The 25,165-nt window shown below is 39.3% G+C and overlaps 1 protein-coding gene across 1 annotated transcript in view; it reads right to left on the bottom strand.

The window, feature by feature from the left end:
- LOC129189296 (ephrin type-B receptor 1-like) overlaps positions 1 to 25,165 on the bottom strand; it is a 93,886-nt gene that overhangs the window by 37,528 nt on the left and 31,193 nt on the right. Inside the window, exons 2-8 of the mRNA XM_054790864.1 lie at positions 18,264 to 18,328; positions 17,440 to 17,730; positions 16,627 to 16,845; positions 16,374 to 16,554; positions 8,582 to 8,737; positions 6,171 to 6,433; positions 1,157 to 1,232 (exon numbers count right to left, since the gene is read on the bottom strand). Coding sequence (XP_054646839.1) covers positions 1,157 to 1,232; positions 6,171 to 6,433; positions 8,582 to 8,737; positions 16,374 to 16,554; positions 16,627 to 16,845; positions 17,440 to 17,730; positions 18,264 to 18,328 — 1,251 coding nt within the window. The remainder of the gene's footprint in view (positions 1 to 1,156; positions 1,233 to 6,170; positions 6,434 to 8,581; positions 8,738 to 16,373; positions 16,555 to 16,626; positions 16,846 to 17,439; positions 17,731 to 18,263; positions 18,329 to 25,165) is intronic.

Here is a 25,165-nt window from a genome sequence, read left to right as displayed (position 1 = left end):
AACAATGTTTACGGAATTTCGTATCAATGGAATATTTTCTTACTCTCCTGAGAGGGTTTTAAGCGGTTGTGTCTAGAACCCATAAGATACGTACATGATACACATATAATGACACACATACTCGCAAGAATTGCTACTATTTGCTATGTAATCGATAACTCAAATCGATTCCACAGAACTATAAATATCAAAGTGTCCCGCACAACCTTCAATTTTTCTGAATGTGGCCCTTGTTGGAAAAAGTCTGGACATCTCTGACCTGCATGCTTATCACTGATTCATGAGGACTTTGCAAAACTGTTATAATCCTCAGGAAATGTTGGTAAACCGCCAAAACCTCCAAATGCTTCCCAACTTAACTCAGCAGCATGATTAAACTGGAACAAAAAAGGCGCAGTAACTTGAAGACCCTTTAGTAAAATGTTTACATCTGGTATTTTACATCATTCTTCAGTTTGTTTCAGCTTTAAATACTTCCCCTTTGGGTATGCTGTAGAATCAGTACATGATTTTATAACTCCTACTCCAACCAGCTAAAACAGAAATTGTTTTTTTTTTTTTGGTTGAATAATAAAAGATTTAACGGATGGAGGAGCTTTGCATCTGGCAGCGTTTTTTTGGATCTGCTCAGAAGGTTTTTGGGAGACAATGGATCCATCCTGAGTAGGAATGAGCCTTGGTTGCAGTAGATTGTGTAAATGAAGTATCTTCCATCAGCATAGGAACATTTCAATTTAGATTTGTGTTGAAATTGCACTTGAGTGTCTCTATAAAGTATTGATGGAGCAGTAATTTGTCTGACTTTATAGTCTATGAGAATTATACTGTCATAGACTGGAAGGAGGACAGGCACAGTTGAAGGCAAGAAAAAGAGAGCTACGAGAAAGGCAGGGGAAAGAAGGGAAGCATGATGAAAGCTGCAGGAACAATGTAAGGGTGACGGGGTGTACAGAAAGGGAGACAGAGGGAAAGAGATGACAAGCTGAGAACATGTTTTATGAATTAAAAGGCTGCAGCTCAATTTCCTTTATCCCCCCCAGCCATGCCTCACTCACATAATCCACCGTGCCCCAGGGTACGATTACAGAACCACCACCCCACCCTCAGATGGTCCCACTCACATGCATTCACTCACACACAATGTGTTTGTACTCACCAGCTTGATTTGTTGTAATGTTGATTGACAATTGCTGGGCAGGATAAGGACTCTTGTTGGAGACACCATTGACTGCCTTTAGGAAAAAAAAAAGATAAATACCACCTTAGATACATAAAAGTATTATTTTATTTTATTCTCCCAAGCCCATAACATTAGGTACACAACATGAGCTTCACGCTATCAAGTTTTTCCATATAAATAAGTCCATTAATTAATTTGCACTGTTTTGTGGTTGACTACAGCCTATTATTAGTAAAAAAAAAAATATGCATATTTAAGCAAATTTTACATATACTTGGCCTAAATTAAGCATTTTCAAGCATAAAACTGGCTAAATCAAGGAAAATACAAATACAAGGCATTCAGAAGACGGATTCAAAGACGTAAAGCTAGTATTATTTGCAGACAATACTACTTCATTTTGTTCTGGAGAAAGCACACAAGAGCTAAAAAAAAAAAAGTCACAGATGAAATGACTATGCTAAGAAGATGGTTTGATAAAATCAGCCTATCCCTGAACCTAAAGTCAAACTAAAATAATGCTACTTGGTAATAGCAGAAAGGACATATATGGCAAGGTGAATGAAAATAAATTTCTGGGGGTCATAATATTTGATAATATGAGCTGGAAATCTCACATTAAAAATATACAACATAAAGTGGCAAGAAATACCTCAGTACTGAATAAAGCAAAATTTTCTCTGCACGAAAAAGCATTCCATACTATGCTGCTCTCTGGTATTACCATATCTGACTTACTGTGTGGAGATATGGGCAAATAACTGTAAAAGTACACTTCACTCGCTAAATGTGCTACAGCAAAGGTCAGTTGGGATCATCCATAATGCAGCTTGTAACCCTTTATTCCTAAAATCACCATTATTCAAATTTGCTGATCTGGTAAACATTCAAACAGCTAAACAATAACCTGCTACCCAAAAATGTAAAACAATTCTTCGAGAGAGGAGATCTTAAGGGAAAATTTAACTTAAAACGCTTATATGCAAAAACAATGCTAAAAACCTTCAGCATATCAGTATGTGGAATCAAAATATGGAATGGATTGAGTAAAGAACTCAAACAATGCAATGTCCAGAAAAAACAAGGAACTCTCCCAATGCTAATGAGCGAGTCTATGTTATGTCTTATTTATGTCTAACATGTCTTATTTACTCTTATTATGTTTACTATATATAAGGAATATGAGTGTAAAGGTGACTATAGGGATGCTAACTACTATAGGGACTATAGGGATGCTAACTACAAAACACCTTTTATAAATAAGAATTCCTACTTTGCGGAAATTCATATATCACGGCCGGGTCTGGAACCAATTAACCACGATAAACGAGGGATTACTGTAATACAATAATTCTAATAATATATAATTATTATTAGGCAGACTTTTTGATACAGCTCTTGTATTAGCTTTCTTTAGATTGTGTGGGCGTTACTCACGAAGGGACAAATGATGACAGCAGCTTCAGAAAGCAAGATTTCTATTCATAGCAGGCAACCCTCAACCCTCAATTTACTGGCTGACATTGTAGCAGTCACTGGCAGATTTGATCATCTGTAGCTTGTGAGCTAATTAAGTGGAAAGTTACTTCCATGAGTTGCTGGGAATGCGCTCTTCAGCTGACTCATTTCAAAATGAACACAGTGTAAATATGTGCTTGATACCAGCAGGAGGTCTTTTTGATAGACTCTGTGCAGAATCATCACAGTCGGTTCCTTGAAAAAAACAATATAGATTTCTTTCAGGCCTCATCATCTCCCTTTTTTACTACCATATCTCAATGTTAGGAAGTGCATTATTACAATGATTGGCACGCTGTTCTGTCTTATCAAATGGTCTTACTTATTACCGACATGACTCGTGTCCTATGACATCAGCCCCAACCCCTGCACAGGATGCTTGGTATAGTCCAGCGGAGTTGGGGTGAAAGTCATCCTTGAGAGTAGGTGTCATGATACCATTACAGAATACAAAAGAAAAAAACCCAAACAAATCATGGTCATTCATCAGTTTCTAAAAAAGAAAAATCACATTTTCTTCTTTGAGCACATCGCATCAAAATCAATACCATTATATTCCTCAATTGAATAATGAGGTAATTTATTCTTTACTCGTTATTGATCCACCCAGCCCATAATTTGAAACATGAAGGAGGTACAAACATGAACAGTATCTCACAAAAGTGAGTACACCCATCACTTTTCAGCAACTATGGCTGTATATCTTCTCAAGGGACAACACTATAGAAATGTAACTTCTTTACCGTAGTCAGTTTATAGCTTATAAAGCAGTACCGATTTACCAGCCACTGAAAATGACTCAACACACAGCCATTATTGCCAAAATAGCTGGCAACACAAGTGAGTCAAAATGTGTCTTGGTTTGGGGCTGTACGGATGCTGCCGGCATGGGGACGCAGCGGTTAATTGAGGGGAAACAAGAGTTCCAACATGGAGTGTGATATTATTTTTCCAGCATGAAGACCTCTACCACACTTCCAAGATGGCAGCCATGCTGAGGAAGCTAAAGGTGACAGTGATGGAGTGGCCAAGTCTGTCCCCAGACCTGAACCCAGGTAGCAATGATATGAGATACTGCATCTGAGAAACCATTTCAAAACCTCACACTGCAATATCAAGGACAGTGAGGTGACAGTTGGGAGGCAGGTGACCTTGAATAATGTACTCAGGCCTGATGGTAGTTGGCTCATGATCAAAGATACGAGGTTAAACTCTGTCAGGACTGTACTGTGGTAATGATTCCTACATCAGATATAATTGAAAAAAACACAAGCACTAATACTTGAAGTATTGAGAATTAATATCTGGCCTGCTATGGGCACATTAACAACATGAGACACTTGGTAAAATCTTATTCAAATATATGAAAGATTAACCCTGGTGATGTTCCAAAGAAACATTGTAAAAAATACATTTTGAAATAATTTTTTAAAAAACACTGTTATACTGCTATACAGTGTTGTGTGTGTGTGTGTGTGTGTGTGTGTGTGTGTGTGTGTGTGTGAGGGGGGGGTTGCTCTAGATGCCGTTGTTCTTTAATTTACATTTTCAGCCGTGACGCATGAGCATGTGAGACAAAAAAGTGAGCAAAAACATAAAAAGTATAACAAATATGTTTCAAAATACAAATTTCGGTCCCTTCGTTTTTATGTCCCAAGCACAATGGAACCCTTTTGTGAGCGCTTTCATTCTGCTTTGACATAAAAGTCTCCAAAAAGTCTCCAATAAGACCGGAAAAAGTCGCTATATTTTACGCCAGTCGCTTTTTTGAAAAAGTGCAACAAAGTTGCAAAGTTGACAACAATGATCCCTCCTGCAAAGTCTTCTTACTCTCAGGTGAGTATGAGGTGTGGTAAGAAGTGGAGCTACGACGCCGTCTACTATACCGAGTTGGAGCGACAGGTTACATTCACAGACAGTCCCATTATAATGTGTCAGGGAGCGAGGGCAAATAGGTAGCAACAAATCTATTTGCGGGGGTCCAAATGTACCTCATTCCGCCCTCATTTATCGCAGTTGATTGGTGCTAGACTCAACTGCGATAAATTAATTTCTGTGAAGTAGGATTCAATTTTTAATAAATTGAATATTTTAATAGTTATGGCAATGACAACCATTTTTATGATCTTGTTTTTTAGACATAAGATTAAATGTGTTCCCCAGTGGACCTCAGTGGCGGGTGGAGAGATATGTAGCAGACAGGAAGTGACGTTGGAGGTTCATAGTTGAGTTTTAGTTTGTCGTGGGTTATGGCCTCAACAGTATTTTGTGTTATTATTATCCATCCATCCATTTTCTATACCGCTTCATCCTCATTAGGGTCGCGGGGGCATGCTGGAGCCTATCCCAGCTGACTTCGGGCGACAGGCGGGGTACACCCTGGACTGGTCGCCAGCCAATCGCAGGGCATGTTATTATTATACCTACAATAAATGCCTTTTCTGGTGATCACGTCTGGTCTTTGTTTCACTGAACACCGACACCTAGTGGCCAATGTAGAATACTACACTCACAATTAGAATGCTTCTTCTGCCTTGTATTTGTATTTTACTTCATTTAGTTCAGCTAGTAATCATTTATTAATTAATTACTTTGTGAAAAACCGTGATAGAGCGAGGGCGTGGCGTTCGAACCGCGATGGGAGGGACGCGCTGGTGATGAATGAATGTATGGGAAACACTGCTATAAGAACAAAATACCTCCACCTGTACAGAGTGAAGTTGTTTTCGCCAGGCCCATTTCATCACATTGAAAGCAGTTATCATATACTTTAGACATACTGCCAATAAACTTTTCGCTTGCAAAATATTTTAACGATACGCGCTTTAAAATTTATGTAACTGCTATTTTGTAGAGATTAAATATGCAAATCAGCAATTTCAAAAGTGGCTTATGTTGCCAGATGGTTTCTTGATGATTTGATATATACTTTTCACGGGGTGACTCCACCTACACATGAGAGGCTGCAAGGATATGCATTGCAGCATACTTTGATCTATACTCAACAACATTTAAAGTACAGGTATCAAAATGACCTGAGATAAATTACGTCTGAAAGTTCTAAGAGACACATTTGTGACAGATGTAATGAAGTATATATAGTAACCCCGTTTACCTCATCCTCTGTCGTCATCATAGATGCAATTTTCGATCAATATGTCTCTTGCTTTAACATAGAACAACTCCCAAAAATAGAAACTTTGATGACAATAGCTACCTTGAAAACCTTGAGTTAAGAAGGTGCAAAAAATACAGTACCGACAATGTAGTGGTAATGTAGTGGAACAATGTACAGTAATCATGAAATTAGGAATGGCAGTGAAGTGAATAATGTCACGACAGGAAGTAAGAATGTAATATATTGTCCCGGTCCACAGGATAGGGTGCGCACATGCAGTATTTGACTTGACCTAGTACCACATGCTACACCACAGTTTCCTTTAAAAAGATGCTGGCATGTCATGGAACAAACCTGTATGTCGAAGGTATATGATGTGTGGGCACGCAGCTTGCTGATTTCCACCCTGGTTTGTTTTAACCCCCTCCTGCCTGGAACATAGGCCACATTGTCGTCACATGGCTGACATGCCCGTCGCTCACTGCTGTGACACCGGTGGCACAACACATTATAGGACAGGTCTTCTCGGTGCCCGATGTCACGCGGCGGGTGCCACTCCAGCAGCAATGATGTTTGGTTGACAATTGAGACCAAATTACGAGGAGCTGAAGGGACATCTGGAGGAGGCAAATAAAGGAGCATGAGAGCTGGATAAATGTTGGTCTTAGTTAACTTCTTGCAGTCTTTTGTCATGTTTTCGTGTCATGTAAAGATACCCATTTAACAAATGAAAATGTGCTTTAACTCCACGTTTGGCCTGGGTATGAAGAATTTGGGGTTTAACCGTCAGGTTTATCCACAATACACTCACTCACTCATATCCCCCATCACATTTTCTCAAAATAAAAAAAATTATCGTTTATGATATGTCTTTCAGTATTAAGAAATTTGAATATTTTACATGGTTATTTGTTTGAAAGAATGTACAGTGGTACCGCGCTTTTCGTTATTAATTTATTCCAAAAAGTCAGATGAAAACCCAAACGAACAAAAAACAATGCGATGTTTCCCATAGGAAATAATGTAAATCAAATTAAGTTCCAGATCCTGAAAAATATTAACAAAAAATAGATTTCATCGAGAGTAATTTTACATTCAGAAAACAATGCAATGTAATTATAAATAACGAATGGATGGAACTTCCCGGATGGGATTCAATCGTGATTCTCACCTTTGTCAAATTGCTGTCACTCGCGACTTTCTTTGGCCCGATGGCAGGTTATTTAGCGGTCGCACTCAATAAAAAAATGTAAGGACAGTGAGTCAGGAACACATAGAGTGACTTCTTTGGGCACTCAATTTTGATGTACGATACAGTACAGGGCAAAAGGACTAGTTTGCTACGTGCAATAGTGTACGAAAACCGAGGCAACATTTGGGCAAACATTTTCAACAGAAATTAGGTTGCATGAAAACAGAGGTTTGACTGTATTTTTTGTTGGTTTGTTTTGAATTGTAAGCGCCGATGATGTACAGTAGTATGCATTGAGCAGCTTGACACCTGAGACCTTTTCGCAGTGAAAAGTTGATTTTTCCTCCCTCGGCATCAATTTGAGAGTGTGCTGCCATTGTTGTGGTGAGGTGCGTAAATGCGCTTTCACTGTTGTCAGAATAAGTTAGTGCAGAAGTGTTTTGCTAAACACTCGGGCCAATAATCATTTAATAGCCCTACCAGAGATGATTGGGGTGACACAAAAGCAGCGTGTGGTCCCAATTATTTGGAGTTTTAAAGTGAAAGATGTAACGCATGAGCTGTATTCTTTATATTAACACGTTGCCCCATGAGAACACTCAAATGCCATTGGTCAAATGGGTGGGAAGATGTAAACAACAGTCTGTGATAAAGGTCATTTCAAGTCAGATGTCAAAGCGGTGTATGAGTGTGTCATCTACATGCTGATATGATATGAAATAATTAGCATATAGGTATACAAGTCACACTTGGGTAAACTCACACCACAGCCTAGGATAATGTCTTACTTTTTGGTAAATGTTGTTTTTTTAACATGAGCATTGATTTGTGCAATGAAATTAAGCAAATAAACTGTGCATGAACCAGCTTTTCAATTCCCCCCCCCGAAAAACATTCATTCAGCTTCTATCTAGGTCAGCCAGGATGTGTATCTAATATATCATAGAACAGGTTCAAAATTTGTACGAAGGAAATTTGATGACTCCTTGTTTACACAGCCATTACTTTTTTATGCCAAAACACCACAATTTGCATGTTTGCAAAATCTTACAATATACATTCGTTACCACCTTCCACTGTTCGAGCCTGCAGGAGGGAAGGTTAATTCCTTAGATGAGATGACACATACATGTACACACACACGCACACACAATCTGACTCTAGTTCCAGACAGTCTAAAATGATTCATGTCTCATCCTACTTCTGCCATCTCAGTGGAGCTGAGAGCGAGGGTGTTTCCAACCCTGCTCCTCGTCTTGCATAGCAATGCAGCTCCTTCATCACTCTGAACACATATTCACTTCAATAAAAGGCGAGTGGAATGTGGCAGGGGCAAAGCTGGGAACTTTGCTGCAGCACTGCCATTTGAATTTGTTTCATATAATTCCAGTTGAAATGACAAACTTGGCGAAACCTTTGACTGACAGTGTTGTTCAGAATATTAACATCCCTTGCAACCTGCTCAACGACAAGTAGAATTGTGGTCATTTTGGATTATGGAATGATTGTGTTTCTTGGTAGATGCTAAATGTTTGTTTTGAATGTTGTTTATTTGAAAGAGAAAGTCACTCACTTGTGCACAAGTCCTCTGGTTTATCCATGTCACCACGATAGTAACCATTGCGACAACCACAGAGGGTGGCAGCCTCAATAGTAGACCGACTGTTAAGTGGACATTGCTGACATAATCCGGGCCCCTGGGTTGATTTAAAGGTGCCCTGTGGACATGCTGTGAAGAAACAAAGAAATTAGAAAAGTATTTCAACCGTTTCATATCATTTTAATACTGTATTCCAGGATAAGGTTGACAAAGAGGATTTTTGGGTGACTGTGCACATTTGCTTAGAACCGTCACATCAAATCATGTTTTGCTGGTCCTGTAAATCTGTTACCTCCTGATTTCCTTTGCAATAGATGCTGGTTTTGTTCCTCTTATCTGGGTCAGAGTGCGTCATATCTATACTAAATCGAATGATTTACTCTTTTATCACATGAAACACACATGAATAGTTAAAGACGTCGCGCCCCCATTTTCGGGTTTTTCATCATTCAGGAGCACCATGTTCGGAGCAGGAAGTACTTTCTTTTATTCAGCTTGCAGACATGATGTTTCATTATTTGCTATCCGCCAGAGAAAAGACTGGCTTTGTAATGAAAGACAGCGTCAGTGTGGATTGGATGCTTATACAGGGTACTTTTGGGTCTATTTTAAATTCAAGGTGATCTAGGACTGGCATTTACAGTTTCTGAAAGACCACTGAAGGCCCTCACCTAGCAAACTCCATCTGAGAAAATAAACACATGAGGATCAAAACCAGATCTGGTGCCTATGTCTGCTTTGCGCTTAGCCGTCAGTCGGAAATGTAAAATATTATCAAGCCAAGACCATGTACACGGTAAAATACCGGACCGTTCGGTTCACCCTGCATGGGACAATCTACCCTTATGGACCACGGAGTTCCATTACATTTTGTGTGTGCGCACGCAAGTTAGGGACAGTCTGCCTAAAGCGGACAAAAGGCGAGACATTCAGCATGGAAGCAGTATAGGCAACAACTAGGGGTGCACCGATTACAATTTTCTGGCCGATCACCAATCTTTAAAAAGCCTGACCTGCCGATTCTGACTTTGGTCGATACTGTTTTGTTTTATTAGAACTGACAACATACACCTTCAATGTTCCAATCTTATTTTGTTGCAAAACATTGAACAATACAAACTTGTTCTTTTGAAAACACGAGGTAGTTCTCTCAAATATAAATGAAATGTTTACAAAATTGCTGTCCACACTACTAAATTATAATATATATCAGTTCCTGTGGTCTTTTTTCACATTTTAAAATTGATTTGATTTGAATATGTAAATTTTTACTGTATAAAACAATTTACAAAGAATTACCATCACCCATGAGTCCCTTTAGTGTGTTTTTTTATTTATTTCCTGTTTGAAGGGGCATAGTAGTGTCAGCAGTCGGGTTACAATAAAGCACGATAGTGCGATAGTAGCTTTTCCAATTACATGTTTCCAAACTCTTCGAGCAGTTCAACCCATCAAAAGAACCACTTTGTGAAGAAAGCTATCAGCCTGGCACCAAAACGTCTGGTTGCGTGACTGACTTCATCCTGGTACTTTAGTGCAATTTCTCAGTTCATGCTCTGTCCCCATTCCAACAATTTGTTAAAGCTCCTCTGTCTTCTTCAAAGGCCCCTCCCTAAATGCCCACTTTCTTCTGAAGGAGCCGGCAAAGAAGCAGAGCATTGTCATGTACGGTATGTTGTTGTGCTTTGCCTCGAGCACATCATCTTATGAAGACATCAATGTCAAACAGACGTCAACTACAATCACTGCACTGCAATTTCTGATCAAATACACGGCAGAAACCTAAGATGATGCTGCTGCAAGCATCTCCTCTCGACTTAGTGTGCAAGCCCTGCCTACCGTCTGAGTGCACTCAGTGAGTGCACTGAGTTGGATCATGGCGCATGCAAGCACGTCGGCAATAATATAATGTTGCAGAAACATTTATTATACATATTTATTAACATTTATTATACGACATTCTACAGCCTGTGGAGTGTATTTAAGTGTGATGTCATTATTCTTAGAATAGGGTGCATATACTTCATACAGTATAAAGATAAAAGGTAAAACCACAACATTTTTTTCAGTTAATAAAAAAAAATTATACGAACTATTTCAACACAATTGGAAAATATGTTTTAACCAAAGTAAATTAATGAATAAATTAATGAGCAACCTGTATTAATATAAAAAAAACCTCCAAAGGAGTCAGTGACTCACCAGCCATGAACCTCACTGAACATCACTGAAAGTAAGTAGATTTCATGTTCACCCTCTGGATATTACATTCTGCTTTCTGATAAATAATAGAGGAAATAGAGATGTGTGATCGGAATAAATATGAGCCATTGGCTCAACCAAAACACAAAAAGGAAGTTCCGCCCGGACAGTTTATGGTGGTGCACCTAAGTGGAAGACGCTACCAAAATGGCTGAGCGTAAACTCCGACCCGCAATTGCTGGATTTAAAGCGAGCTTCTGGTAGCACTTTGGTTTTCACATAGCTGAAGGTAAAAATTAGCTAGACAAGAGCCAGGCAATATGCAAGCTTTGTCATGCAAGATTAAAATATTTTGGGAACACAAATTTGAGGCACCACATAGCATCTTTCCACCCAAAACAGGAGGAAAAACAGCCAGCTAAAGTTGCTACAAACCAAAGAACCATCGAGCAGGTGATAACTAATTTTCCACCCAACTCGGAAAAGGCAAAGCGAATCACAAAGTCAAACCTAACTTTTATTACGAAGGATTTGTGGCCGTATTCGATTGTTGAGAAGCATGGTTTTTGTGCTTTGTTGCACACTTTGGAACCCAGAAACAACGTCCCATCACAACGGTATTTCACTGACACTGCAATTGTGAATAAGGGCAGCTTAATTTTTTTGGTTATTCATAATATACTGAAGTCTGCAAGCATTATTCTGGTATGAGAGCCGCTGGTACAGAAATCTAATGAAAAAATGAAAAAAACTGACCTCGCAGGCCTCAGAATAGTAACCGCATCGAATTGTGAGGTGGCCAAAGATTCCAACCCCTACTATACAGTATCTCACAAAAGTGAGCACATCGCTAACCTTTCAGAAATCGTTTTATTATAGCTTTTCAAAGGACAAGGATAAGCGGAATGAAACCTGGCTCTCAGAGTAATTTGTTTACAGCTTGGAAAGCAGTGTACATTTGCTGTCCTATGAAAATAAGTCCACATCCAGACATTATTGTTTAAATAGCTGGCACGAGTACACCTCACAGTGAATATGTCCAAATTTGCCCAAACTGTTAATATTTTGCATAGGCACCACTGCTATTAGCGCTGCTTTAATATTCAGAGCTAGGGACATACTTATACAGTCCATCACCTTCAGCTTCCACAGCACAGCAGTTGTCACCTTGGAAGTACATTTGGGGTTGGTATCATGTTGGAAAACTGTAAGCCAAAAGCAATTCTATATATTATTTTAAAAAGTGGCTGCAAACACTGTTGTTGAAATAGATGACCAGAGACATTTACAGTACGAGACAGCCACTGACTGGAAACTGTTGATTTTAACGATATCTACATGGGCCAAAGTCATTGAACTAGTAGCTGAGTACGGAAGCTGTCAGTCTCCTATGTGTTGTTCCCGCTAAATCTGTTACAAAGTGCCCAATTATTTCCAGTTTCCCCCAAACATCATTCATCACATACACTCCCTCCCGTCTTTCCAACGCACATACACACACGCACACACAAACTGTCACCCTCCTTGTGTCGTCATAATTGCGAGTCTGCCTTCCTTTGAAGTACTCTCTTCAGGACTGTCATTTCAATAACGCCTGTGTGTGTGTGTGTGCGTGCATGTTTGTCTTTTGAATGGGCTGACAGACATCTGGCTTGCCAAGGTCATTTATTCAACAACCTGCTTGTACACATGGGGTGTGTCACCATGGCAACATGTCCTGCTATTAGCTCTCTACACATCTTTGTGAACTTATCTCCCTTTCCAAGCTCAGCCTCTCGCTGCATAGTGTGGCAAATGTTGTTTCTGTATAGGTTAAATAGACTTGTATCCAGTAATTAAAACCAATAAAAGGGCGTTATAAGAAAAAACATTGTGGGGCGGGGTTTGAACAGTTACATTTTATCTTTTGTTCAAATAGTTAATAAACGATTCTCATTAAAAGCGGAGAAATATTAGCGATTAGCAATGAACGACTGCAGGCCTGCTGCTGGCGAAGATGAGAATTACAATAAAGACTGGTCGATTTAATTCACACTCTCGTTTAAGGGGTGTCGGATGCGGAGGGAGAAAAAAGTTCTATGTCTCATGACATTTTAATAACCGTATTTTCCGGATTACAAGCTTTTTTCATAGCTGGTTGGTCCTGCGACTTATAATGTGGTGCGACTTATGTATAAAAATATAGGGTATATAATTTAACATGTGCTGCCTTTAAGTTAGAGTGGTGTGGTGGTTGTTTTTTGGCAACACCTACTGGCCACAACAATTCACTGAGTTGCATCTCATTGCATTGCATGTCTGTGAGATAATCAAAGATAGATGCAACAGTTAATTCACATGTCCACCATTATCTAAGACTTTTATACAGCATTTTAAAGTGAAATAAAGATATATGCAAATATACACAGCGTCCTACTTCATTTCATACTTCCATGCAGGATTTACAGGGGCTCATACATTCACAAGTTAATGTCTTCATTAAAATCATTTTGAAAATGTTCCAAGTAATGTGTTTAGTTGTGATTTTATTAATGGCATGTTTTGAAAGCAGTTACATTGTCACATAAAATGTAGTTTTATCCCTTGTATTAAGTTTAGTAATGTGATGCACGTTTTGATTGTTTCTTATTTTGTTTGTAGTATTTTTTTTTCACTTTTTAATGTTTGCTTGAGCATTTGTTTATGAAATGTTTGCAAATACTGCAGATAGAACTTTTCAATAGCTAGCATTTATGACTAATTGATATTGGTAAGATGTTTTTGTGAATAAGCCTTTTATAAACACACAATGTATTACTTTAAAAACACCTCACATTATCCTATATAAGATCACTTTCAGCCCAATGCAGCCACTTGTTTTTTTTTATTTTGAAATGGCCAACTGCACTATCAAATTCTAGAATAATTACCAAAATGCTCTAAATGTGTATATTTTCATTTGACAGGCAAAGGGGAAGAGTAAGGTGTGGAGCCACTTGACAAACGACTCAACAGGCGTTACGTTAGATGCAACATCTGCAGTGTGCAAGTTAGCCAGGGCTCCAGCACCAGCAAAGAAAAGAACACTACAAATTTGTGGCAACACCTAAAAGTAAATCACAAAGAGGCATGTCCTTATGTTGACAGCGTTACTAATTAAAGTTCCTTATTTTAATGAAGTAGTCCTCTGCTTCTTTTTGTTAAATTGTATTTTGGGTATGATAAGAATTTATGTTTAAGTGTAGTATATCAATAGTCTTGTTTCGTATATCGGCCGATATATCGGCTTTTTTCAGCCCCCAAAATCGGTATCGGCATCTGCCCCAAAAAACCCTCTAAACAGTAGCCCGTATTTTTATCAAGGATTATAGTGCCTGATGTGAAATTCAAACCTGCAATAAAAGCCTGTTGCTACGGCAATCACGTCTGGCCTTTGTGTGTCTTACCAAACATTACAGTAAGGTTACTGACACCTAGTGACGAGTGTAGAATACTACATATCATTCACAACATCTTTGAACGTGACTTCTGAAAGCATTATATAGGTATTTTAGTTCATGTAGCCATTTTTATGCTTGAAAATGCTTCATTGAGGCAAAAATACGTAAAATTTGCTTCAGCATGCATATTTTTTTAATTTTAATATTTAATTGTGTGGTATGAGGCATGTTTACCTATTCACTCATTTCGCACACATGTACATCACATATACACATAGACATAAATGCGCACACACACACACACACACACACACACACACACACAATGGATGAGAGTCTCCAGAGAAAATAAGATCGAGAGGAACTACTTCAGAGAGGAAATGGGGAAAGAGGGCAGTTAAAAAGGGAACGTAAATGAGCAACATTGAAAGATGAGAACTATTTCTGTGCTATCTTCACCCAAGTCTGCTTCTGCTGCGGGCTGCTCCCTTGAGCAGAAATACATCTGAGAATGTTTCTGTGCCTGTGATTATTCATTCATAATAAGTTATGCTGAATTTACACCATTCAGATTGAAATGACTCAGCCCAGAGAGGAGCATCATTGAGGATGTTAAATGTACCAAGCCAAGACTTGAAAAGGCAGATAAATACCATTGTGGTGATAAGTTTGCATATAGAGTCGCCCTTCGCAATATCGCGGTTCGAATATCGCTTCCTCACTATATCGTGAATCTTCGGAAATTAGAATTGATTAATAAATGGTCCCTGTTCGACTGTGGTCTATTATTAGTCAAACCACATACAAATACAAGTGATAGGTACTATTCTGGTCACTCGGTGGCAGTTATGAGTACATTTACATGCAGTCAAATAACCCTATTATAATGGGAATATTGGCAATAACCGGGTTGCGCACGGCCATGTAAAACCACCAATAACCCTTTTGAAAAAACAGAATATGCTCATATTGACTGGCTTTTAATATATTATTTCCTGTGTGTGTACGACTCATTCAGAGGGCGTACAGCCCACCTTCGCAAACCTCTTCTCCTCCGATTTTGAATCAACGTTTGCATTACAATTGGTAGATGTAACACATCAATAAGTTCCAGCTCTAATAACACTCTCTGTCTTTCTTTAATTGTCATTGTTCACTACCATCAAAGGAAGCTAACAAGCTAAATAAATGATGCATGCCATGATTTTGGTAAAGGTGTGTGCATGCCAATTAAAAGCATTGTTGTTTTGATCCACGCAAACTTAATTTCAATTTCGATTCGAACACGGACCGTCAGGGGCAGGCAAAGAGTCGGATTTGGCCAGCAGGCAATACTTTGCCCAGGTATGAAAAAAAATGGATACATTATTATTATTATTGTGCCATGTTGATCGAAAAAGGCTAACATGGCTTGTTCTCCTGTCAATTACTTTTTATTGCTCATTAACATGAGCAAGCAAGGAAGCGAGTGAAATAATATCAAGAAGGCGTTGTCAGTGCATTTAATGGACATTTTGATTTCACTCGTTGCCAGGTTTTTTGTGGGCATTTCGAGCGTGAATGCAGCTTAAATGTATGCATCTAAAATTGAAGTATTTGGGAGCGTGTGTGTGTCTGGATATAAGTGATCAACATACAGTACAAGGGACTTTCTGGGGTGTCATTCGATGAAGGTGGTCTCATGATGAAAGTGTCAAGCATTCTCTTATTCTGTTTATTGTACTGCCTTTACTCATCCATGTCTTTGTGGGGCACAGGAGGACTAATTAACTTTATAAAAATATATCAATTACAATATGATATTTTACAGTTAAATGAACTCACCTTAAATAAAAATAATTCACAATTTTGTCTTTAGCTTGCTTGCTTGATCAGCTGTCAATCATAATAGATCAGTTTTCCTCTAGTTTGCGTGGCCTGACAGCTTGTATTCTTGTTATACTTTTGCTGTAAAAGCCCGTCTGCTAATTACTGATTTTCACTGAATATTGATTTCCTGTCATAGAGTTTTTGTTCCACAATAAAAGTGACTAGTATGTGAACTAACTTGTGTATAAGTCAGTAGTGTGATGCAGCGTTGTAGTTGTATCTAGATTCTATTTTTTATTTTTATTTTGGTAAGCCGCATTACTAAAAAGATTTACCTCTGCACAAGTTGCCATTGTCTGGTTCGTAACCGGGCTTGCAGCTGCAGCTGCCGATGGGTACCATCCACTCTCCATCTCCGTTACAGTAAAGTTTTATGGGCACATCCACTTCCTCTGCATTGGGGATACAACTTCCTCGAGAAATGACTAGTGATGTGGACTCTGCTCCAGTGAGTGTCTGAAAAAAACCCAACATACAGACATTTAATTCTGTGCACAAAACATCAGATCAATTCTATACATTCTGTACCTCTGGGAAGTAAGCAAAGTTCTGAACAATGCTGGGGCATTTTTTGTAGAATACTCTGACAGCAAGGAGGGACATGCAGGCTCCCAAGTCCTGGAAGGCCAAATGGAACCCTTTTCCTTTGGACAAGGGGCCAAAACTTCGCACTTCTGTGTTGACTTTCATTAGTCTTCCACCAAAATCTACTTGGGAAAAACTCTCATCTGCTGCAATGGTGTCCACCTATTGCAAAGGAAACAAATAAAGTGTATGATAAATAGTGTTCTTGGTTACAAGGAGAAACAGCAAGGGGGTCCATCCATAGAAAATGGATGGATGGATGGACTTTGCAGAAATTCACTTATCGCGGTCGGGTATGGAACCAATTAACCGTGATAAACAAGGGACGACTGCATACAATACCATGTAAAGGTCTTAATCATCACTAGCTCGGTCATGGCGCAGCTCCACCTGGCAACATTATTCTGCCCAATACAGCACTAGCTTGGTTGTGGAAGTTCAGAAAATTGACAACGATTTTTTTTTAGAGTTTTGTGTAAGTGGAGAATGCTAGAACTTTATTAAGTTGCGTATAATTGGAACAGCCAGAAAGGCAGGGCAACTTCTTGTAGATATCATTACACTGCTATGGTCAAAAGTGTTACAGAACACTCATATGCTTTCAAAAATTGTCCACTGGAGTAACTCATCTGTATTTCAGGTAAACAAACCCAGTATCTTATGGCAACACAGGCAAGCAAACATTATGGCAACACAAGAGCAAAACTCTCAGGTGTAACACATCTAACACGGTTCCTGTGTACAGTAGTTAGTTACCTTAAGGAAGGGTGCATTTGCCCAGTACTCCACCCCTCTGATGCCCTCTGACACAGCCCTATCTGTTTCCAGGTAGTAAAGATTGAATGTCTCTTTGCAGGAGCCAAGGACACTGGGGATGGAAGCACAGTCTCGTACAGTGAAGCGTATTTCCACGTAGATACGCAGTGCTGCCCTTCTGTCAATGTATGTGGTGAGGAGCCAGTTGTTCTGGCTGGGCTCAAACACGTTGCACACTTGGTACGTCCTGATGGTGTTGAGGTTCTCATCATAGCCACTCACCTCCTCCCACTGAGCAAAAAGCATGTGAAACAAACAGGCAGGGAGTGGGAGATGAATGGGGAGAGGAGATATGAGAGAGTAAATGATTAATGGGTTTACCAAACCTTGACTCAGATTAAAGGTTTTTTTCCCCTTCTTACATTTTGTTTCCTCTCGACCTCGGGGGAAAAATGGTAGGCTGTGCACCCAAAGCAGACATGCATAATTCCTTGTTGCCAAGGCTCAATTATACTGTATGCACCCCATAAACCAATGAAAAAAAATGACAGTTTCAATAACAATCAATCACAGTTCTGGAAAGACGCGAAAGAAGAATAACTATCAGTTGGATCTGGATGGGTCCTATCCTAATCCAGTATTACCACTGATAGACTCTATCCTCAATAAATAGTGGTTTAATGGTGTTAAAATGCAGCTGTAATTAAAAAAAATTGCACATTTGTTCATAAATAACCATGAAGTGTATTCAAACTAACCTTAAGAGCACACTCTAATACACTTGCTAACATATCCATCATCACATACAATAGCATTGTTCTTACTCCATTTGCAGGGAATGATATCCAGCCCAGCTCGGCTGTTGCTGTCCTTGTATCCATCACTGTTTCTGTAACACAAAGGAGGAAAGAAAAGGTCATGAAAGAGTAGCAGGCAGAGGACAGATTATAAGCTTATAATAAAAGCAGATCCGATGCAATGAATGTGTACTTTATAACTGTATAAAGATTCCTGTTTACAGAGTATGGTCAAAATAATAACTATATAACATTTGCAGCACCAAAATATTTGCTCTCAAATTGCAATGTACTGTAACTAAGGCAAAGAACAGGTGACAAAAGCATTACAATCAAGGTGAGTTTTTTATCTGATTCTGTTTTCACTACAACTTTGTGTCAGTTTTCATACACTGTCTCAGTTTTCCTACAATATTGCACTTAACAAACCAGTCCGTTTGCCCTGTACTCTATCGTTCTGCGAAATCAAGTGTGTTGCTTAGTCACTGTCACATTGTTTTTGAGTAAGACCTGCCAAAAAGAAATTTGTAAATTCCAGCAATTTGATAAAGAAGGTGAGGAACACTGTTTAAGCCCCAGTCACACCACCCGAACTTTGCTTTTGCTTTCACCGCTCCAGGGACACTACAGCAAAGTTCGGGCGGTGTGACCGGGGCTTAAATTCGATCTCGCGCTGCTGTATGGGAAGTCCGCATGAACAATGAGTACCATCTATTCGTCATTTATAATTATTTTGCATTGTTTTCTGCATGTAAAGCTGTATTTTTTGTTAATATTTTTGGATATCTCGAACAGCTTACCGGGTAATTGGATTTACATTATTTATGGGAAAAATTGCCTTGGTGAGAGTGCAGATAAAATACTTTCAGTTGTCATATGCACAGTTGAATAGAAGTGTTTTCAGCTTGGATTTGAACATCGCCAAAGTTGAGGATTGTTGCACATCTTCTGGAAGTTTGTTCCAGATTTTGGCAGCATAAAACTGAAATGCAGACTCACCGTGTTTAGTCCTGACCACTCCCTGAGCTTCTCAGAGCTCGAGATGGTTTATGTGGCTCTAACATGTCAGAGATGTATTTTGGCGCAAGACCATGAAAAGACTCGTACACAAGCAGAGCTGTTTTAAAGTCTATTCTCTGAGCAACCGGAAGCCAGTGCAGAGACCTGAGTAGTGGACTAATATCCTCATATTTCCTGGTTCTAGTCAGGACTTGAGCAGCAGCATTCTGGATGTACTGCAGCTGTTTTACAGCTCGTTTAGACAGCCTTTTGAGAAGGACGTTACAGTGGTCTAGCCTGCTGGAGACAAAGGCATGGATTAGTGTCTCTAAATATGGCTTAGACACTATTCCATTGATTTTGGCAATGTTTTTTTAGGTGGTAAAAAGCTGACGATGCTATTGACTTAATGTGGCTGTTAAAGTTCAGATGTGAGTCCATTATTACCCCCAGATTTCTAACCTGATGACTACGTTTTAGAGAAAGAGTCTCAAGGTGACTGATAACACTTTCTCTTTGTTTCTGTGGGCCAAAGACCATGATTTTAGTTTTGTCTGAGTTTAGCAGAAGAAAGTTGTTTTGCATCCACACACTGATCTGTTTGATGCAGTGACAAAGTAAATCTTGCTGTAGACCACTGTCAATCAATCTCCTTTGTGCTTTCTGCCATGTCTCCTGTGTCATCGCTAGCTTGCTTGCTTGCTAGCTAGTAAATGAATCTTCGATTCGTTGCAGCAATATGTTTTAGCAAGGATACAAAAACGCTACAGTACAGTGGAATGGCGCTGGGACGAAAAGGCACGGTCACAGGAGTGAAATACGTGTAAGTGACTTAATCATTTCTTGTGTTGATCATTAAGGTTGATCATTAAAATTCAAAAAATTAAGTTGGCTACTTTGCGGATTTCAGTTATTGCAGGCTATTTTGGGAACCTATCCCCCTCGATAAAACGAGGGAACACTTGAAAGTTCTAATGTTTGGAAATTTTGGTTAGGGACAAAGTTATAATATGGGAATAATAATACTGAAAACTTTACAAAGATTATTTTAAAAAGACAGAAATATTAGGAAACCTAAAAGCAACAACAGCAAAAATGGGGGGAAAAAAAGCAAAAACTGAAGTTCATACAAATAATACGTTGTTTCACCTATGTAACAAAGCTGAGATGCAGTTTTTCTTGAAATATACAGTATATAACTTCTTAACATATCTACATGTGTTGGTTTATAAAATATCAAAGTGGTCCTCACATCCTTTCATTTTTCAGTATGTGGCCCTCAGTGAAAAAAGTATAGCATGTACAGTATAGTATAGTAGTATGTACTGTTAAAGTATCATACTAATGTATCAACTGGATAACTAAAGAAGTATACATTGTGCTCAGCAGTATACAGTAAGAATATTAATGGACTGAGGCAGCTGATACCCCAACCTGACTTCCAAAGCTATGAACCAGTTTAACACACAAAATCAGAGGCCAAACTGATATGACCATTACCATCAACAGTCATAATTAACACAAATCAATAACAGGAATTTTACAAGAACAATAGCGATGTCAAGAAATGTAACGTCCCATTAAAGATTCACTCCTTTAGTGTGTCGTGAGGATTTTCTGTAGTTCCTGACTGTGTTCATTAGAAATTCAAAAGGGAACCTGAGCACAGATTAGGACTAATTCTTATGCCTAGTAATTACCAATGTAACACAATTTGTTGCAATCCTCATATTCCAGCAGCCTGACAATATAATTGCATTTTTTTACACACATTAGTAGAGGATTAAATTTGATTTTTAATCCTTGCAATTTACGATATGGCTGTCTTGTTCAAAACTGGGAAGGTTGATTATGGTGACAGTTCCATCTATCCATTCATTTTCTTCTGCTTATCCAGGTCCGAGTCGCAGGGGTAGTAGTCTCAGTTGGAAAGCCTAGACTTTCCAGTCTCCGGTCCACTGGGGGAACACAGAGGCGTTCCCCAGCTGGCTGCGAGACATAATCCCTCCAGCGTGTCCTAGGTCTACCCTAGGTCCTTCTTCCGGACCACCTCACCAGGAAGGTGTCCAGGAGACATCCGGACTATATGCCCGAGCCACCTCAATCGACTTCTCTCGATGTGAAAGAAGAGTCTGGTTTGGTTTAATTTTATTTAACATGCATGAAGGTTATAATGGAATACATCTCATGAATCATCATTTCACAGTTCCACATGTTCAAAAGGAGTTGGAAGAAGCAAAGCTTAGTAGGAAGAAGCAAAGCTTTGAGTGAGCTCCTCTCGAATGTGTGTTTTCTCCGTGTACCCCGGTTTCCTCCCACATCCCACAAACTAATTACAGACTTGAAGTTGTCCATAGGCATGAATGCTGTGAGTGTGAATGCTTGTTCGTCTGCATGTGCCGTGCGATTGACTGGCAACCAGTCCAGAGTGAACCCCACCTTTCGCTCAAAGTCAGCCGGGATAGGCTCCAGCTCAACCGTGAACCTCATGAGGATAAGCGGTGTAGAAAATGAATGAATGAAGGAACTGGATCATCAAATTCATGAAAAACAAAGGGCAATTTTGCTTAGCTATTTTGTAAAACCTGTCTGCATGGCTTGTGTGTGAACTTAATGCATGCAAAATGAACATATCAATAAGGCGGACATAAGTTGCACAGCATGCTGACACGCAGACTTTAACTCACACTCTTTTGTAGTAAAACATGGTGTGGAAATTAAACGACAATTTACTGTGAGGCGGCCGCATGCAAACAAGCCCCTTGATTCCTCACGTGTCCTCCTCCTCCTCTTGCAGTCATTCGTGCTGTCACCCTGCTTCTTATTATCTCCCTACCTCCTCACACCCTCCCCACCTTCATCCTCTCCTTCACTCTTCCTCTCTCTTTTATTCGCCCCTTCACATTTTTTGTCAGCAAAGCTTCCCTAATTACAACAGAGCCCACTTTCTCAGCTCTCCCTTGAGAATGAAGGTCGTTTGGGGAAATGAAATGCTTGTCACGCGAAATGTATTCGACTATCAAAAATCACAGACCAGCTTATTCAAACGGTGAAAATAGTCCCTATCCAATGTGTGGCTTCAGCGCGTTCAGTGTCGTCTCGTCAACAAACATTCAGGAAAAAAATACACAGTCAAAAATATCGTGCTAGTTCATTCTTTTTTGTATTCATTGAATTCTTTGTATTCTTCTACGCTCATTCAAAAGTCTTTTGCATTCTGTGTACAAAACACAGGCTTGGAAGACTACAATGAAAAAAATCTACAATGTTGATATATGGTTTGTTGAAATACAAGCATTAGTTATTGGCTCCTGCACACAGTACGTAAATGTATGTGCTGCTATGTTTTACGGACCTTTTTTGGTGTTGTACTACAGCAAATAGTGGGGCAGATCTGAACCAGTTTCCATGAGACTGAACGTATTGGCACATGAATCAAAACAACATTACATTTTGGAGCACATCTGAATAAGGGAGCAGATTCTGCATTTTTGTTTAAGTCACTATTACGTCTATGAAACTTCTAAATTTGTATAATTAGGAATTCAACCAAAGTTTTGGTGAAAAATACGCCTCAAAAGTCACACAAGAACCTGTAGAGTAAACCACCACCATGAGTGATGTCAGCAGACATCAGACAAGTCAACACAAAAGTGTAGTCTTATCAGTGGTGTGCAGTCCGGGCCACCAAATCCTTCTCTGCTGGCTTAAACACTATCAGATGCATTGACATACATTTACAACTTAAATTCCAGTATTTGTGCCATTAAATTCTATTAATTCATTCCCAACAGTTTATTACCTTTATTTCGTAGCGTGTCTCGTTGCTGCACTGCTTGCAGTATTTGTATGTATAGTATACATATGTTTTGTCCAATCACATTTCAGCTTCGATGTGTTGCCATGCCATTCTAATCTGCCCAGGGCATTCTGACTCAGGAATGCTGGCCCATGTCACTTAAACACTATTAGCAATGGGGCTTTCGTTAACCAATCAGATTTCAGTTTCGCCTCACAGGACCAGCTAGCTGGCATACAATAGCATCAGCATTTTTCCTTCCTCTGCCTGTTTGATCGGAGCAAAACTGTTCAACAAGCTAAGTTCCACTGATGTCAATGCAACCCGGACTTCCTTATATGGGCATGCCCAGATACATGCTGCCTCTTGGCACAAGGGACTAGGGTTTTAACCCCAGCCACGGTCAACGGCAATATGTATTGGCATCATCATGTTTTTTTTGTTTTGTTTTGTTTTTTTAAATACTGGCCCTCACAGTGTCTGCCGAGAAAAATTCTGACCCGTTAAGGGTTAAGTCCTCATTGAAAGCCCAGGTAGCTGCCACTGCGTTTTATTACAGTGGCTAAGTATAACATAATTAAAACATTATAATTGATGTGTTTGTATGATATGGATTATTTAACCACGCCATTTACAACTTCAGGCAACCATTATGTGGGAATTCATGGTTAAAGGGAAGAAGATCTAATGAGAATAAAATGTAGCCTTGATGGTCTATGCTAGGCCTATTAGACTGTAACTGCTCATCATTCTAATTAGCAGCACACACCTTTTTGTGCATAACAGGGAATATTCTGTGATCAGCCTAATTACTTTTGACATATTGGAGAGTGTGGTCCCACCCATCCCCACACCTCCTGAATCAATGCTGGACCACAGAATGAAACCCAAACCATTTAATGGCATAAGGAACAGTAGGTAAATTTGTACGGCGCTATAGCACTTATACAGGCTGTTAAATGCTTTTTGAGGCCCACAAGGGAGACATCGAGCTACTTCCATCGCAGCTGCTGAATTTTATTATTTCACTGCGTATGATCTACAAGTGCTGTTGATCAAATGGCAAGTAAGGTCTGACCACTGTATGCTAATTAGACTTGCATCCCCCCCCAGCAAATGACTCTTCTGTCCAACGAGTGCCAATTAGCCCTGATGTATATTTTAGTGAATGTGTGTGTATGTGTGTTATAAAGTATAATCTGTGTGTCATGCCACTTGCAGTCTGAAAGGAATTGTGGATGAAGAGTACCAACAAGGACATGCACGCTCACGAGGTAAACATGCTAAAAGCCCTCCTGGAGTGTTAGACGTCATAGTGCCCACAGAGATGTTTGTTGACAAATCAGTCTTTCAAGTGGAATGACACAGTATCACGAAAGGATGTCTCAGGCTGAAGCATTTAGAAACAGATGCAATTCAAGTGATGTACTGTAGAAGGCAATGGTGTAAAATAGGGCCGCAACTAATGACTACTTTGATAGTCGCTGATTCATCGACAATTGAAACGGCTAGTCGTTATGGATTGCAAAAAAAAAAAAAGAGATTGCTCTTATTTAGCCCACATGAATGAAATTGAATAGTGTCTTTTGGCTTGTGCTAATAAGAAGGACACTTTCATTCATTCAAAAATAGGCAATTTATTTAACAGCGCTGCTTGTTGGGCTACTTCTAATACAAAAGACTGATTTTGATACAAATGAAAACTAAGGACAGTCATGGTTTATGGTGTTTCCCACAAGACTGCAATCTATTTAGGGGGGGGCAAGATGATGTAATTGTCTAATTTTGTATAATTTGGCCATGATGCATATTGCAAATACAAATTAACTTTCTTGTGTCGCTTGTCATAAACAAGACGGAGCCGCCTGTGTTTTTAGATGGGGGAGAGGCCTTTCGTGTCAGTCTCTACACGTCTCCCAAGACAAGAAAAAGTTGCTAGATTTCTCACTTGTTGCTTTTTTGCAAAAGAGTACCTACAATGGTCTGAATACAGTCTGCCCTCGCTGCATCGCGGTTCGAACATCGCTCTTTCACTCTATCGCGTTTAAAAAAAAATGTATTACTATTTTATCGCTGTTTCATGGTTGACTACGGCCCACTATTAGTCCAAAAGATGCATATTTAAGCAAAT

Source organism: Dunckerocampus dactyliophorus, chromosome 10 (assembly GCF_027744805.1).
Source record: "Dunckerocampus dactyliophorus isolate RoL2022-P2 chromosome 10, RoL_Ddac_1.1, whole genome shotgun sequence".
NCBI classification, from domain to species: domain Eukaryota; kingdom Metazoa; phylum Chordata; class Actinopteri; order Syngnathiformes; family Syngnathidae; genus Dunckerocampus; species Dunckerocampus dactyliophorus.
The sequence above is the reverse complement of the archived record's forward strand: the minus strand, read 5'-3'. Positions and strand labels throughout refer to the sequence as shown.